The sequence below is a fragment of the Barbus barbus genome, assembly GCF_936440315.1.
Source record: "Barbus barbus genome assembly, chromosome: 14".
Classification (NCBI taxonomy): Eukaryota; Metazoa; Chordata; class Actinopteri; order Cypriniformes; family Cyprinidae; genus Barbus; species Barbus barbus.
The window spans coordinates 18,399,013-18,414,956 of NC_136742.1; the positions used below are offsets into that span (position 1 = coordinate 18,399,013).

A 15,944-nucleotide genomic window follows, 5' to 3' on the forward strand; every position below is an offset into this window, starting at 1 on the left:
GTATGATTTTCGTTCTTCTGGGAAACAAAAAAGAGGATATTTTGAAGAATGTTTCAACACTTTTTGTCCATACACTGAAAGTCAATGGTGACCAAAAACACTGACTTTCATTGTAAAGACCAAAAAATAAAAAAAAGGTAAAATTATACACCTGTTTGGAATGATGTGAGGGTAATGGCAGAGTTTCATTTGGGGTTAACAATCCCCAGTCAGCGCCAGTGAAACCAATGACAAGTATATGACCAAAGCAGATGCATTATAAAACACAGTTTATTCAGTGTGCCATTTATTTAAAAAAATACCCAAACACATTATCACACAATGGCACTGAGTGCTGATGAGGAATAAAATCGAAAGGGACTATTTAAATGCACTACACAAGTCACACAAATGCAAGTTTCGCTGTTTTAAAATACTCTTCACAGTACACCAGCCTCGATTTTGAGTATTCAATAAATATGACTGCAAAAAGTGGTGCTTCAACAGTTCAAATACAGCACAAAGAAACCATGTCTACCACACTGTAAAAAAAAAAAAGTTGAGCCAACTTAAAATTTTAAAGCAACCAGCTTCAGTAGATTTTTGAGTTCTCAACTTATTTTTGTAGGAGATTCTCAACTTTTTGTTGTATAAACGTAAAACAAGTTGAGAAAACTCAAAAATCTGCTGAAGCTGGTTGCCTTAATTTTAAGTTGGCTCAACTTTGTTTTTGCTTTTTACAGTGCATCAGTGATGTCTTGAAATTGATAAATCGTTCTTAATAAAACATTTTGTCATGTCTCAGCTTTTGAAAATGGCCTGTCTGCTTTTGAAACATGACTGAATGTGCCATTGCTGTTTTTGTCAAGAAGTGTTATATTAGACATTTACAGTGGCATTGTCCCATCTTTGTAGTTATGTCTCAGTTTATGTTGTAAGATTGTTAGCAAACTTGGATTATAGTCTGTGCTCCATACACAATATAATCATGAAAGTCTTTCAACATATCAAAAAGCTTTTAGAAAAGCACCAGTTGCACACATTCATTTGATCGAATATTCTGATTGTGTAGATGTCTTGGACAACTTTGCACAAATAGGCACTGTTCACTGTTAACTTGAAAAATGAAAAACAGCTGGATTTGGTTCAACTGGCTGAGCAATAGTTTAAGTGCTTTTCATTACAGAGATGCTTGGCAAAAATGTTCTAAGGCACTGAACCAGTTTCTTATAGGAAATTCGATTTAGGGAAGAAATCATTTAGACTCTATGCTCAGTCAGTTTCACTCAATAGGCCACAACCCCAAACAAGAAATAATCATGTTATTAGCTTAAGCTGGCCTCTGAAAGAATATATATTTTGATTGTGGTCAAATGTGGCACTTCATAGTGCTATTTGAGTTTCGTAAGCATTTGTTTGTCAATCTAATACTTCCTTTAAATATATAATTGATCCAACACTATTCAGTCATCCAAGAGTCAGCAACATCATTATACAACAACACTACAATCATCAACACTAAGTTTTAAACACTGACAAGGACTTTTGTGACAGGACAGAAGTGTTGAGGCAGAAAACAAAATTAGGTAAAGGAAAATTATGGGTTTAATAAAAGTTAAGCTCAATCGACAGTAATTGAAGAATAATGTTGATTAACAAAATAATTTGACTTGTCCCGTTTTCTTAAAAAAGAAAATAATTGAGGTTATGGTAAGTCACATTAGATTTTATGTGAATGGGCACCAATTTTAGAGGAATTAAAAGTCGAAACATTATACATTATTCTGTTAAAAATTAAGTATTATGTCAAGCACTGTACGCATACTCCAGTGTATGCATAAAAACTGAAGTATACTTTATATGTACTTTATATATATGAAGTATAAAAGTTGAGACTTTTTTTTACAAATTAAAATGATTTGTTTATGTCTTATTGAAACGGTGAGTTTTTTTTTTTTTTTTTTTACAGATTGGCCCCATTCACTTCTACTGTAAATGCTTCACTGTAACCAAGATTTTTGCTCTCTTTTTTTTTTTTTAAGAAAATGAGGGATAGATGGAAATTAATTTGTTGTAATCAACCTACCACAAATGCTGACAGAACTTTACTAAATCCAGAATATTCCTTTAACAGACATTTAACTACGTCATTCCACAGTCACTGCGTCCACGCTCTCCTGAGAGACCTCAGAGTCCAGTGAGTAGCAGGAGCTGCCGTTATCCTGAGTGTCCTTGGCTGCCTCCTCTCCCGTGGCTGTGGTAATATCTGGCTGGCCTTCGCAGCCATGGAGCAGCTGCCCGCAGAATCGGCTGTAGCGATGGTATCGCAGCGGCTTGCCCACATGTGCGAACATGTGCTCCTGCAGCTGGCTCTTCTGCGAGAAGCGACGGTTGCAGACGGCACAGGCCATCTTTCGTTTTCGCGTGAAGGTTGCCAATGGGCTGCCGCTCCGTCCGGTCCCACCACCTCGCCTGAGTTCCACGGCCAGCTCATCTGCCAGGGCCTGACTCTGCCGTAAGGCCTCCTCCAGACTACCAGAGTCAATGCGCTCCTTATGAGGCCGCCTCTCCTCTAGGGACTTGTGCTCCCCGGTTTTGTCCTCTGAAGGGCCTTCCATCAGACCGCTAGGTTCGAGGGCACAGGCTGCGTGGGTAAATAAGTGCTCTTGCAGGCCTTCAGGTGACAGACAGCGTTCACCGCACCGGGGGCATAAAAGTGCTAGAGGGCCATCTTTGAACAGACCCGCCTGACAGGGGCTCACCTGGGCTGGGGAGAAAGAGCAAGGCTCTTTGTCACCTTCCTGTTGTTCTTCCTCCTCTACCCTTTCCTGTTTGATCCGAGCCAAAATGTCAGAGTCGTCCCCTGAGGCCACGGAGGATGCGGCGCGGAAGCTTTGAGGCTGTGGCTCAGACGTAATGCCCTCCAGCCCTACAGCGAGAGCTAAACGGCCATGTGTGTGATCAGTCCTAGTGCTGCAGCGGCCATCCTCAGGGTCCCGTGAACCGCCAGCCTTCAGGCCTGAGTTCTCTTTACTGGCCAGCTGTGAAGAGATCTGGATGCCATATAGGTTGGACATACGGATGGGCTCAGAAGATGCATCGGGGCCGCCCTCGCCTGTTTTGCGGCAGAGCTGGTACGCGTGGAGGAACTTGATGCCTTCTTGAAGTCTGCCTTGGTCTACGGGTTGTTTGGGACCCATGCCTGTGTACATGATGTGTAACAGATAGCTGAAGACATCTGGTTGAATATCTGTGGGCTGGATCTTGATGCACTCACTGAAAAAGCAGGAAAGTAATTAAAAATACAATCAGCAATTTATTATTTCTTTTAAAGTATGATTATTAAGCATTTGGTCTATATTTGGCATTATTATTAACAACTTTTAATGTTTATTAATCAAGCTATCTTGACTTCCTCCCCATGCTTATTTGTATAGCAGAGTATGTAAGCATGATGGGTGACCTGTGCACTTCAAGATACATTTCAAAATGGAGTTTTCGCTAACCTGGACTGGTGGATGAAGATCATTTTGAAGTAGTTTGAGAAGGCAGCAAGGACTGCACGATGAGCCTTGAAGTATACGTTGCCGATGGCAACAGTGCAGTCACACAGAAAGCCAAACTCCCTTTGGACGTTCAGCTGCTGCAGGAGGAACAAACTATGGCCAGACACGTCCATCTCCACCTGTTACACATGAACATACATGCATAGAATACAAATGTAAACCAAATAAATTCTTATGCATAATTTGAATAGCCTACTCTCCTGTATACTACACTGGGATTAATAATATTGGCATTTACCTTATTATTCAGAGTAGTTTATTCAGTCAACATTTCTAGCAATATAATTTTTCTATCTACTGAGTTATTCAAAAACAAATAAAAAATGCAATTAAAAAAAACTATGATGAAAATACTTTCATTTTGTTTTTTTCAATGTCATAGGCTTTGTTTTTAATAAAAAAGCATATTTTGTTCAGGTGTAATACAGCAGCCTTCAGAAAAACTTATTGATATGACTGAATAATGTATATTTGAATACCATAGCACATACTTTTAAGCTAGATTCATAATTTTTGTCTTCAGACATTCTTATTTTTTCTTGTCCCAAATGTCTCTCAACATGATGGGCCAGCAAGTGCCAGAACCAACCAATGAAGCGACTTTCTGAAGAGCCTTAGTTGACTGAGATCAAACTGGCGACCTCTATCGATCAAAATAGTCATAATATTTTAACATTTTTTGAGACAACCCAGCTGTTTACATCTGGATAGGATTGCTATTTTATTTATTTATTTTTACAGTGAAACCTACTATGACAATGCTTTGGTAAATGACATTCCTCATAAAAACAAATTACTCGGAAATTCTGTAAGAACTACGTTGTACGTTTTTCTTTATATATATAACTTAAATCTACAGCAGAATTTCACATTGTATCAATATATGTAATTGACTTTTCTTAATACAAACGGAGAAACATCAACGACTGGCTTGAATTCAATGTTTACACCGCAACATTTTAAAATATTTGCATGCCGACCTGAGCAGACATTACCTGACAGCGATTTCTTAAAATCATTACACAAAAGAACATTTACAAACAGCAATGTTCGTCGCATTCGAACAAGAAAATTCCATGAATGAATGGATAATACACAAAATAGCGTGTAGGAGCTGTTTAGTTCTTGCTTCTGTTTTATACATGTTCTGACTCCCAGCAGATTTGTCCGCGACAGAATAATAATAATTTTCACACGTCTGGTCTACACCGATCAAGTGTTGTCGAAGAAACGGTGTACGTTTTCATGCACCTTGGCCAACAAAACATGCATGTACATGCATGATGCATTCACACGGTCCCAAAAAAATGCGTTCTTACCACCTATACGAGAGAAACGGATAATAATTTCGTGTTTGTTGCAGCAGGACAATTCTCTTATGGTCTCGCGGTTCTTCCTAAGCGATTGACGGCTTAGCTTGTTATCCGTCACGTGACCGTACTGTACATTAGCTGATCCAGACGCACACATAGTGGAAACATACACAGCAAACGCTTTGCTTGTATTTACATGCTCGTTCGATGTGTTTTTGTTCTTTTGTGTCGAATGATGACTCGGGTGCATATATATATATATATTTATAGATTATAGCAGTTGTATCTAGTGAGGAAAGTCCTAAACGATGCGTGAAGTATGACAACTTGCATAGATGAAAGCGCAAAGCCAGTTTTGCAAAAGGGTCTGACAGACCTGAAGCACTCATGAAATTGTTTTAGTGTAACACACATATGTTGGAACACCTCTAACAATTTAAACACTTGACCAATTATACGTCTTTAAACTCATCTGTTTTAAAACATTTAGCCTAGCCTATCACATAGGGATGCTACAATAAAGATCTAATCAGATGGATTTTGGTAACGTGCGGATTTACGATTAGTGTTTGTGTGGTAATGGCTTGTGATGATTTTTACCATGTAAAAGCAAGCAAACTGACTTTGAATGTATAAAAATTATATATACTTTTAACTTGTATATGAGAATTGCAATTGTATAAAATGTTACATTTTAAACATGTTTGTTAATGGCCTGACAATGTAATAAAATATTGTACAAAAATAGTGATATTTTTGATGTTTACATCAGAAATAAGACTTCCCATTCCATAAAAACAAACTTTTTTTGCAGAAATTCAGTTCTCTAAAATGCTTAGCATGATGGTATGACAGCTATACAGAGGAAAGCGTGGAAATGTGTAGGCTACACATAAAAAATAAAATAAAATAAAAATAAATAATTTGACAGTAGACTAGTTATTGTGGTAAAGGTGCGAAATATAAACTATATAACACCATTCTATTTCGTTTTCAGAACGAATGTCACCGCAAGGGTTCGTCCTGAAGAGCATATTTTCATACATGGTTTGGTTGCATTTTCACTGTGCTGCGCGTGCTGGGGCGGGCTGGATTTGCGTGAGCGGGGCCGGATCTCAGTGCGGTGATAGAGCTCGCAGAGCGGCTGTGCGGAAGTTCTTTCATCCGCGCTGCACAGAAGGGGCTTCGCCCTCGAGATTAGCTATTCTCGTCCCAAGTTTTCGCTTGGACGAAGGCAAAAGAGGTGGAACTTCTTCGCTCTGTGTTTTAACTTGAATTCTGTCGTTCGCTACAAGTTAGCGCCCATTACCGTCGGTGAGTATTTTCAGTGTGTTTTGCGTGTAAACACAAGCTGCAGTAATGTGACGCTCATAGCGTATGTGCGGGAAGCTGCGCGGGGGTGGCACTGCATGCTTGCGTGAGAGATCTCCCTACGACAATGGTCAGATATATTCGGTTATGCCGTCTCTTAAGTAACAGAGCCTTTAAAAACTTTATGTTGTCACTAAGGATAATTGTATGGTCAGATCTGTAGCGTGTTGTCCAAGTAGTTTGATTTTACTTTTAAGTGCGGTATGATTGACAGCCACAACGCCCGCATGATTCTGTCTCCAAAATAGGCCAATGAGAACGCGGGGGCGGGATGTAAACCTCTCTGTTTGGCTTGTGATGGAACTGAACGACGGAAACAAGTAGCCTACTATTTAAACCAGTTCTTTTACTAAGCTTATTAATTATTTGAACACAGTCTCTCAGCTTTTTATTATTTTATTCTAAATAGTAAAACCGTATTCTACAAGTTTGCAAAGAATCTGAAGATTCCACTAGACTCCATTAATTATTATAGCCCGATCAATTGAGTTTATTGACCAAGTTTGCCCTTAGAAGGGATTTTACCTCGTGGGTTGCTCAGATGGTTACAAATCTATGCAACATATATATATATTTTTTAATATAATTTGTTTTCCCCTTTATTGTTTTTGTTTTGTTGTTGTTTCATATTGGCAGATATCTATTACTTAGTCTTTAGATTTATGTGTGATCAAGGTAAGTGTCCAGTACAGACTAGTGTGTGAGTTTGACTGTTTTATTTAGATTTTTCTTATATACACTTCTATTCAAAAGTTTGAAGTTAATTTTTTTTTATTAATGCACTTTATTCAGCAAGGATGGACATTTTATCAAAAGTAACATTGAAAAAATTATAATTAATAATTTTATTTGAACTTTCTATTCATCAAAGTACCATGGCTTCCACAAAAAAATATTAAGCAGCACAACTGTTTTGATCATGGATGATAATAAGAAACATTTCTTGAACACCAAATCAGCACTGAAAACTGGAATAATTCAGCTTTGACATCACATGAATAAATTACATTTTAAAATATATTAAAATTGAAAACAGTTATTTTAAATTGCAATAATATTTCACAATATTACTGTTTTTAATTAAATAAATGCAGCTATGGTGAGCATAAGAGACTTCTTTAAAAATCGTAAAAAGCTTAGTGGCCCCTTATTTAATTGATATATTTTTGCTTGAATTAGCGTACTGTACTCTAGTTCTTAGAAAGTTGGTATGATAAACCCTTTCATAGAAGTTGAAAAAAAATCCCCTTTTTAAGCTACAGCCATACACATTCACACGTCTTTGGCTGTTTTTGGATGTCCTGTCATTAGTGTTGTGTTTTTTAGGCAGCATGTCAAGTTAAAAATAGTCAAACTTTTAAAAGTGTATCTTGAGATCTGTGCACTCACGTTTCCATTCCACAGTTAGATAAACTCTTCAGTTTGCAAATCAATACACGAGTCATGATATTATCATGATAGGGGGCCTGTGAGAAGGAAAAATATTCCTCAAACCTGGGTCTTGCTGATGTATCACTTTTTTCTTTACAATTCTTCACAGGGTAATGGCAAGGCCGAGCCACAGTGAGCATGTCCTGCAGCAGCTCAACAACCAAAGGGAGTGGGGTTTCCTCTGTGACTGCTGCATTGCCATAGGGGACATTTATTTCAGGGCCCACAAGGCCGTGTTGGCGGCCTGCAGCTCTTACTTCAGAATGATGTTCATCCGGGATCAGCAGGGAACCGCACGGTTTGATCTCAGCAACATGCAGATCAGCGCAGAGTGCTTCGATCTCATTCTGCAGCTCATGTACCTTGGCCGAATTGCCGTGGATCACTATGAATTTGAAGAGCTGAAATCATCTATGGCCTACCTGCAAATGTACTACATACCCGACTCACTGGAGGACCTCCGAGACATCCGAACATCCAATCTAACACCCTCGTCCTCTGCATCGTCCTCTTCGTCATCCAGCTCCTCGTCCTCATCCAGCGTGGTGGGAAGCAAGATGATGTTCGGCGTTCGAATGTTTGAGCAGCTGCAGCCAATCCCTTCTGAGAATGAACAAGCACCAAAAGCCTCAACCACAACTGCTCGTCAGACCATTAACATCTCAACTGTCAGGCCTGCTGAAGATGTGGTCATACCACACCCTCCGCCACACTCCGAGACCGTTGTAGACCAGCCATGTGACTTGAGGAAGAGAACGTCAGGCCGAAGCTCTGCCATGAAAGAACGTCCTCGATTTGGTCGTACATACACTTGCGACGATTGCGGTTTTGTGTTTAGCTGTGAAAAGCTGCTCATCGAACACATCCTCACATGCACCAATCGCAAAGCTTTCCAGACACCCAAAGTCAGCAAGGAGGTTTACGGCGATGCCGGAAAAGCCGAGAGTTCGACCTCAGAGGGTACGGATGAGCACAGAACGGTTTGCAAGGGCGAAGAGGACTGGCCAGACCACAAGCCAGACACAGAGACCGTGATCAGGTCCGTCGCCACCGGCATGGACGCCGAAGCTGCCTTCTCCAGGAATATTACCATTAAAGTGGAGCGAGATGACGATTCTGAGACTGATTTGGAAACTATAAAAGTCGTAAAGGTAGGGAACCATAACGTAGGGAGCTGCAAAGTTCGTACCAGAGTGTACAAAGACCAGATGAAGTTTGACAGCGAGGAAGAGGCTGGAGTATCAGCCATGGATGCTTTGGAGGGCCAAAGCACAGGGTTAGACACGGATCCCAAGGTGCACCGGATCAAAGAGGAAAAGCAAGATGGTGTGTGCATTCCATGCGAGTTGTGTGGAGCCCTGTTGACGGAGGAGGATCAGTCCGCTCATTACATCTCCAGCCACATGGGACATATCTGTGCCTGTGGAAGGTGCGGCCAAGTGCTCATTAAAGGCAGGCAGCTTCAGGAGCATGCCGAGCGTTGCGGTGAACCTCAAGGGGCCGAGACGGACTCCCCAGGTGAGGATTCGCTTCTACTTGAAGATGCCGAGGCTATGGAAGAAAGCTTGCTGGAAGGAGCCGACCTGGGCTTTCGCTGTCCACTCTGTGGGATGATATTTGAAAGCGAAAGTCTCGCGGTGGAGCATACGTTGGCTTGTCCGGAGCAGGAGTCGTTCCGGCCCGTTCTGTTGGAAGACAGCAGTGAACCAGACCATCGGCGCAAGCATTTCTGCGCAATTTGCGGCAAAGGCTTTTACCAAAGGTGTCATCTACGGGAGCACTACACTGTGCATACCAAGAAAAAGCAGTTCACCTGTCAGACCTGCGGGAAACAGTTTCTGCGCGAGCGACAGCTGCGGTTGCACACTGACATGCACAAGGGAATGGCGCGGTACATCTGCCCCGTGTGTGATCAGGGTACGTTCCTCAAACACGATCACGTGCGACACATGATCTCTCATCTGTCTGCCGGAGAGACTATCTGCCAGGTGTGTTTCCAGATTTTCCCCAGCGGCGAACATCTTGAGAAGCACATGGATGTGCATCTGTACATCTGTGGCGTTTGCGGAGAGAAGTTCCGTCTCCGCAAAGACATGCGGAGCCACTACAATTCCAAGCACACCAAGAGACAATGAGAGGCCTCTCTCTGCAACCCTTGAATTTTTTAAATAAGCCAAACTGTAAATGTGAGAACAAATCTATGCACTTAGACACCAATTGTAACCTTTACAACTGCACTTTCTATGTGTATGCAAATTCTAGATGTGTTGCTCAATGTTTTTGGTGGGACATAGTGCCTCAAGCTTTTGTCTTCATTTTCTTGTACTTCGAGATGGATATCCAGACACTGGTTAAGTCTAGATATTGACTAAATCACACTATTAGTGGTGTTTCAGTTGAAAATTCTAAATAGGTCTGTAGTTATGAAACTGGCTCATGGCTAATAGTTTTATATCCAACAAAATAATATATGTTCATTAAGCTTTAACGGTGGTGCACATCAACATTTAAACTTTCATATTTAAGAGGACTTTTGTCAAAAGGGTCATTTGTTTTTATTGGTGGTGCTTTTTTTAGTGAACATAAGCATATACTGCTCCAATTTCTCATTATTTCAAGTAGCTCTGGTGTCGTTACCTGTCATAATATTCCATGTTCAATCGCCCTTACAGGGATAGTTCACACAGACAAATTCTGTCATCATTTACTCACCCTTGCTGTATGTTATTCTGAACCTTTATGACTGACTCAATTCTTTTGATATTTTGAAAAATATCATACTGGTTTTGTCCATAAAATGAAAGTTAGTGGGGTCCAATGTTGTTTTGGACAAAAACTGTTCAAACATTGTTCAAAATATATTTTCTTCTGTTCCACAGAAGAAAGAAAGCCATGTTTAATGGAATGACATGAGGATGAGAAAATGATGTTCATTTTTGGTTAACTATCCCTTTAAAGCATAGAGATAATAAAGGAGAATATATTGCTAATAGTATGCGGGCAGTTTTCCCTCCTTGCACCAGAACACTAAAAATACTGTATTTTATAAAAAGCAAAGAAAAACACTCTTGTTGATGCCTTTCAGCTAGCTGTACTTGCTAAATAGTCACTCATACAAAACCCAGAAATCTATGCAAACTGTTGTAAATTCAACCCTAATTTAGTGTGTGTTCACAGAGTTGACGTGAACAGAGTTTCATGGTGTAAAAACAATTATTGTGTAGTTATTTCAATATCCCAAAGATATTCATGTCATATAAACAGATTTATAAAATCTTTCAGCTTGTACACAAGCTATCTGTTTCTAATAAGGATTACGTGATATACAATACTTATCAGCCTATGCTGTTTTTGTTCAGAGCAATCAAACTATATGCTTTTGTTTAGGGTCCATCTAAAGCTTAAATGGGCTTTTAAGAGGTCTTAACATTTCAAATATTTCACCTTGTAAAATTAATGTGGCTTGATGTGAAGTATGCCATATAATGCTTGCACAAGGGTGTAGGGTAAATTATTACATGTTTGTATTAATAAACAGTTACTTCAGCAATTTTTATCTTATCCTGTGAAATAGCCAGGATGGTTTGTTTTTGGTTTTGTGTTTTTCAAGTTTAATCACGTGACGTTCATACAAGCTAGAGAGCAGATTTTTGGAGCTGTGATCCATGAACCATCAACGAGGCCACGAGATCATACAGATCAATCTAGACGCAGTTAATGATTGGATTAAGAGCAGGCTGTCTGGCAAAACTTGTGGTAGTTGGTGCTCCATGCTTCTGTTTAAAATACATTGTCACATTCAAGTAAACTGACCTATTCAGGCTTACATAGCTTAATGTCTTAATGGATTGTACAAAAAGTATATCAGAACTCTGTTACAGTGGGGTTTATGCAGCTTACTTGTATTCTTCATCGGAAGTTACATTTGTGATGGGTTTTTAAACAAAAAGGACCAAAGCAAGTAATTTTAATTTACAGACAAACAGCTCAGACATTTGCACTGGCTGTTCTGCGGTGTATTTGGGTGGTGTTGTGATCTAAACCTAGTGAAAATATATATATTTTTTGTGTGTAGTAGAAATATTGCAAGGAATAAGCAAATACTGTTTTTTGATCACACTTTAAAAATTTCCTTCAGTGTTTCATACGTTCTTGGATTTAAGAAAGAAAATAAAGTTTAAAAATTGGTGATTTGTGTGATGTATTTGATAGGAAATTCATCAAAATTCACGAACACGAATGCAAAACATCTTATAAGGTGTGTTTACTGTTTTATCTGACAATGATTAATTTATCATATAAAATATTTTCTCTAGACAGACTACAGGCTGTTGACTGAATTATTACAACCTTCTGGTTGTCAGATAATGGCAGCATAATATTTGCCATGCAAATGACCATTCCAAACCTATCCGGGATATTTTATACCTATATTTAACAGACCATATCAAACACAATAGCTTGAATCCCCTGCCAAATGAATAACAATAATTTTTAATTAATTAATTATGAAAGCTTTACTCTTATATTATACCTGTGCTATGTCAAATTTATAAAAAATTATACTACTGCCTTTTTTTTAATGGTAATTTGGTGCATTGTTTTCTATAGTTTTATTTAACTTGTCTACAAATAAACAGTAGCTTGTCAAAATATAGCAAGGAAGATGAATTTGTCAAACTGAACATCATGCTTCTGTATTGTGTGTGACAATGCATTGCTTTACTGATTTCTTTAGCCTGTGTTACCATGTGAAATACTGTGGCTTTTATTGCTGATGTTCAGTAGCTGCACTGAAAATAATCTTCATACCTGTGCCCTCTAGCAGTATTTTGAAATTGAGCTTCAAAGTCGGAACAGGGAACGATCTCTGTAGGTCTGTAGGAAAGCAGAAACACAGTCAACTAATCAAACACATGAGCCAAATTGAACTAACGTTAACAGTGTTTGTATGTTTGCAGGATAGTGCCATCACTAACCTCTAGATGGTGATATTTCTCTCATATGATTTGACCCAAAGTTCTAGAGGAGCTTTTTATGTATGTACCACTCTCTGAGAAACAGGTTAGGTGTAGGGGAGATGGTCTTAGGGATTTATACAAAAGACAAATGTTGTTTGGCCACCTCAATGCTGAGCTCTAAATATCAGCACAAAAACATCCCTCCGGTATATAGCCTGTATTTTGCTATAATTATCTACTTAAAATGCCTAAGCAGGCTCTATCTCAGGCTCTCAAATGAATTTATGGCTGGTTAAAAGTCTTTTAATGCCTACATGTTCTCCTAACTGCTCGACTGCCTTTGCAGCCAGTGAACTTGTGGTTTGGAAACCATCTCTAGATGCCTGGAAACCTCTTGTGGCGCTTACTGTGACGCATACAAATTCTGTATTTGTCCAACCAAATTAGTTTAGCATGGAAGGTTCTCAACCTGACTAAGATGTCTCAAGCGGTTTAATAAAAACATCCTTGATGAGAACCAAATAATTCTTCTCACGAAACAAAAAGTAGGCCCTACTTTAAATATTACACATATATTCGTTTATTGTAAAATGTGCAAAAAAAAATTCAGCTTGTTTACTAGAATGGGCAAAGCACACTGTCTGCCCGCTCTTGTTTATGTGCTTTCATGTTATTCTTTTATTAATCACTTGGTGGTGCTGTTTTATGCTTATCCATAGTCCACATTATGAACAGGTCTCACGAGTGCATTTGAGAAGCTTAATGTGCACTCTACTATTGAATAAGTAATAATAATAATAATAAAATTAATTAAAGCCAGTTCAGCATTAGTCTTTCAAGAATAAAGAGCTAGCTACTAGAAGATATCAGTAATCACACCAGCTAACCAATCAGCACGAGAGAGAACCCCTATAAATAATCAAGCCGTCTTACCTTCATCATTTCTAGTCTTTCAGCATCCCTCCACCATCCCGACTTTCAGCCCGTATACTACCCCAGCACGGGGAGGAGCACTCGGGGGAAGCGCTCTGGGTCCGGGCTAAATGCCGAGCTCGGACCCCTCTCCCCGGACAGGGGGAGTACTCCGGGCCTGTAAGTAATTACTGAGCTCGGAGCCCTCTCCCTGGACAGCACGCCAAATACGCATAACCTTTACTCAATTTATTACATGTAAGTGTGAACTCGTGAAATACTATTTCGAAGAGCCGCTGCAAAAACGAGTCAGTGCGTGAGTGAACCGTTCGAATGAATCAAACTGAATCGTGAACCTTTTGCAACCTGTTTGACCGAATCGTTGGTTGGCATCGCTAGTTCTGATTCTAAACACGTATTAGAAAAACACAGATAGCGTGATTGCTGAAATATATTATCAGGGAAAATTATTCTCAAATCGGTGTAGATTAAGACCGAAACTAGAATGGAAATTAGAATGTAAAAATGGCGCTGCTTTCTCTGCGTTGACGCAAGGGAAAGATTTTCATGTTGAGATTTAGGTAAAGTACTGTCATGGCGGAGCAACAGGTCGAAGAGAATATTGCTGAGATAGTAGCCTATGTTTATTGCAACTTATAAGTGATTTTTAGAGAGTAGGTTTAAATGGCAGATGCATCTAAATGATAACTGGTTTGTAATCACATACTTGCGTAGAGTAACTGGCCTATATTTCTAGCCTTACACACCAATGTTTTTTGTTTTAAATTTTCTAAAATTATTTCTTTAGATTTTCTTTCATACGTTTTAACATTATTGGTTTGTTAACAAAACCAATGATGACTTAAGCTACTTTTTTTTTTTTTCTCTAAAAAATAAAATGGCCTTATCTGTGACGTCTAAGCTAGTCTGTTTCCGTTACACCCTGCTAAATGAATTTCTTCTCCATTATCCCTAATTCTATGTTCCAGATCAACAGAGTTCTGTCTTGGATCACAGACCCACAATCCCACAATCTCTCGTGCCCCTCTGATTTAGTCTGGTTTACATGATGTCCTTTTAAGGCAGGTCTGTTTGTCACGACTGTGGGTGTCTGGTCCTCATGGGAGCTGGTCATGCCGACTTCAGTAATGGAGAGTCTTTCCATAACACATCATCCACCCACTCCAGTCATATGTTTACAGGCACGGCCCTCTTGAAGGTCCACTTTACAGCACTTCCTAGCCACCTGGTCCTTTTGTAGTTGCTTCATTACATGTCAATTAGCACAGGCTTTGGCTCTTAGCCTTCTTGAAAATATTAACCTTTCATGAGCACTGTATCCTGTAAGCTCAGATAAACCTAAGCACAATTCTTGCATTTTGTCATTTTTTATCAAACATTTAACACATGCCTTCGTCCAGAGCAATTTAAGATTGAACTCTGATGAGTTCACCTGCCGTCTGTTCTAAAATCATTCGGTCTGGACTGATCTTATGTAATCTTTAATGTTCTTGCTGATTCATTATTCCAATCCACCCACACTCTCAGGTCATGTCTAATGCATGAGGAATTTATATATATATAAATTATTATTATTATTATTTAGAAATTTGCATATGATTCTAGAAAACGCCAGAATAAGTTCACACATTTGATTTGGCTTTTCCCACTTTCTCCTTATTTGTTACTCCCACCATCTGTCCTCTCACACCAGAGGCAGTAATAATGTGTAAAGAATCTTAGAATGAAGAGCTGTGACTTGACTCATGTAGCTAAATTCATGGACCCAAAAGCCTTCAGCTAAAATAAAAGACAAATATTTTATTTAAAAATATATATTTAACATAACATAAGCATCATTCTTCTATGAATATAAAAATCATGCTTGAATTGTCCCTTTTGACCCACTTTGTGGGTGTGAATGTTCACAGATAGCCTATTACATAGCCTAGCCTAGAACATCTATGTGAGATACAGCTTTTAGAGCCTTTTGCCTTAAAAGGACATAAACCATTCTTGAAATATTTCAAAATGACAACTGACCCATGCCATCTGTTTATGACATAATGCAAAGTCACTTACATATGCACGCTGGCTAGAAATGTGACTGACATTATAAGCCAAGAACCTCAGATGCTGGAGAAAAAAATATAAATTATGAAATGAGTTATTCTGTAATTATGTCAGGGGGGTGGAGAGACCAACACATTTTGGCAGTTTATTTAATGACTTCTTCAGGATGATTCTGACATCAAAGGAGTGAATTAAAGTAATCCGCATCCACCTTTGACAGAAGAAAAAATATCAAATAGGTAATCTATTTTGGCCCACATGATGAGTGTAGAAATTAATCAAGGATGGCTCTTAAAGGTATTTGATAAGATTAAACATGTGCGTCACCAAATCCCATT

At 39.0% G+C, this 15,944-nt stretch overlaps 2 protein-coding genes across 3 annotated transcripts; one reads left to right on the top strand and one right to left on the bottom strand.

Annotated features, from left to right (window-relative positions):
* Positions 1 to 1,568: 1,568 nt before the first annotated feature.
* On the bottom strand, positions 1,569 to 14,127 carry LOC306880179 (zinc finger and BTB domain-containing protein 25-like). 2 transcript variants are annotated; one of them, XM_079433513.1, is made up of 4 exons: positions 13,555 to 14,127; positions 12,473 to 12,538; positions 3,486 to 3,664; positions 1,569 to 3,255 (listed from the first exon to the last, which is right to left on the bottom strand). In XM_079433513.1, the coding sequence occupies exons 3-4, from the start codon at positions 3,656 to 3,658 to the stop codon at positions 2,127 to 2,129; spliced, it is 1,302 nt and encodes a 433-aa protein (XP_079289639.1). In that variant the 5' UTR covers positions 3,659 to 3,664; positions 12,473 to 12,538; positions 13,555 to 14,127; the 3' UTR covers positions 1,569 to 2,126. The 2 variants fall into 2 exon arrangements, with proteins under 2 accessions (XP_079289639.1, XP_079289640.1); XM_079433514.1 differs by lacking the exons at positions 12,473 to 12,538; positions 13,555 to 14,127 and adding an exon at positions 4,865 to 4,974 and having other exon boundaries at positions 1,945 to 3,255.
* Positions 5,955 to 11,982, top strand: LOC306879798 (zinc finger and BTB domain-containing protein 1-like). Its single transcript, XM_079432988.1, has 2 exons — positions 5,955 to 6,172; positions 7,770 to 11,982. The coding sequence occupies exon 2, from the start codon at positions 7,774 to 7,776 to the stop codon at positions 9,793 to 9,795; it is 2,022 nt and encodes a 673-aa protein (XP_079289114.1). The 5' UTR covers positions 5,955 to 6,172; positions 7,770 to 7,773; the 3' UTR covers positions 9,796 to 11,982.
* Positions 14,128 to 15,944: the final 1,817 nt, after the last annotated feature.

Excerpts from the sequence above, each read along its gene's own strand:
- LOC306879798 (XM_079432988.1), top strand. The coding sequence starts at position 7,774 with ATGGCAAGGCCGAGCCACAGTGAGCATGTCCTGCAGCAGCTCAACAAC.
- LOC306880179 (XM_079433513.1), bottom strand. The coding sequence starts at position 3,658 with ATGGACGTGTCTGGCCATAGTTTGTTCCTCCTGCAGCAGCTGAACGTC. Across the intron at positions 3,256-3,485 it reads ATCTTCATCCACCAGTCCAG|TGAGTGCATCAAGATCCAGC; the intron begins GTTAGCGAAAAC and ends CTGCTTTTTCAG.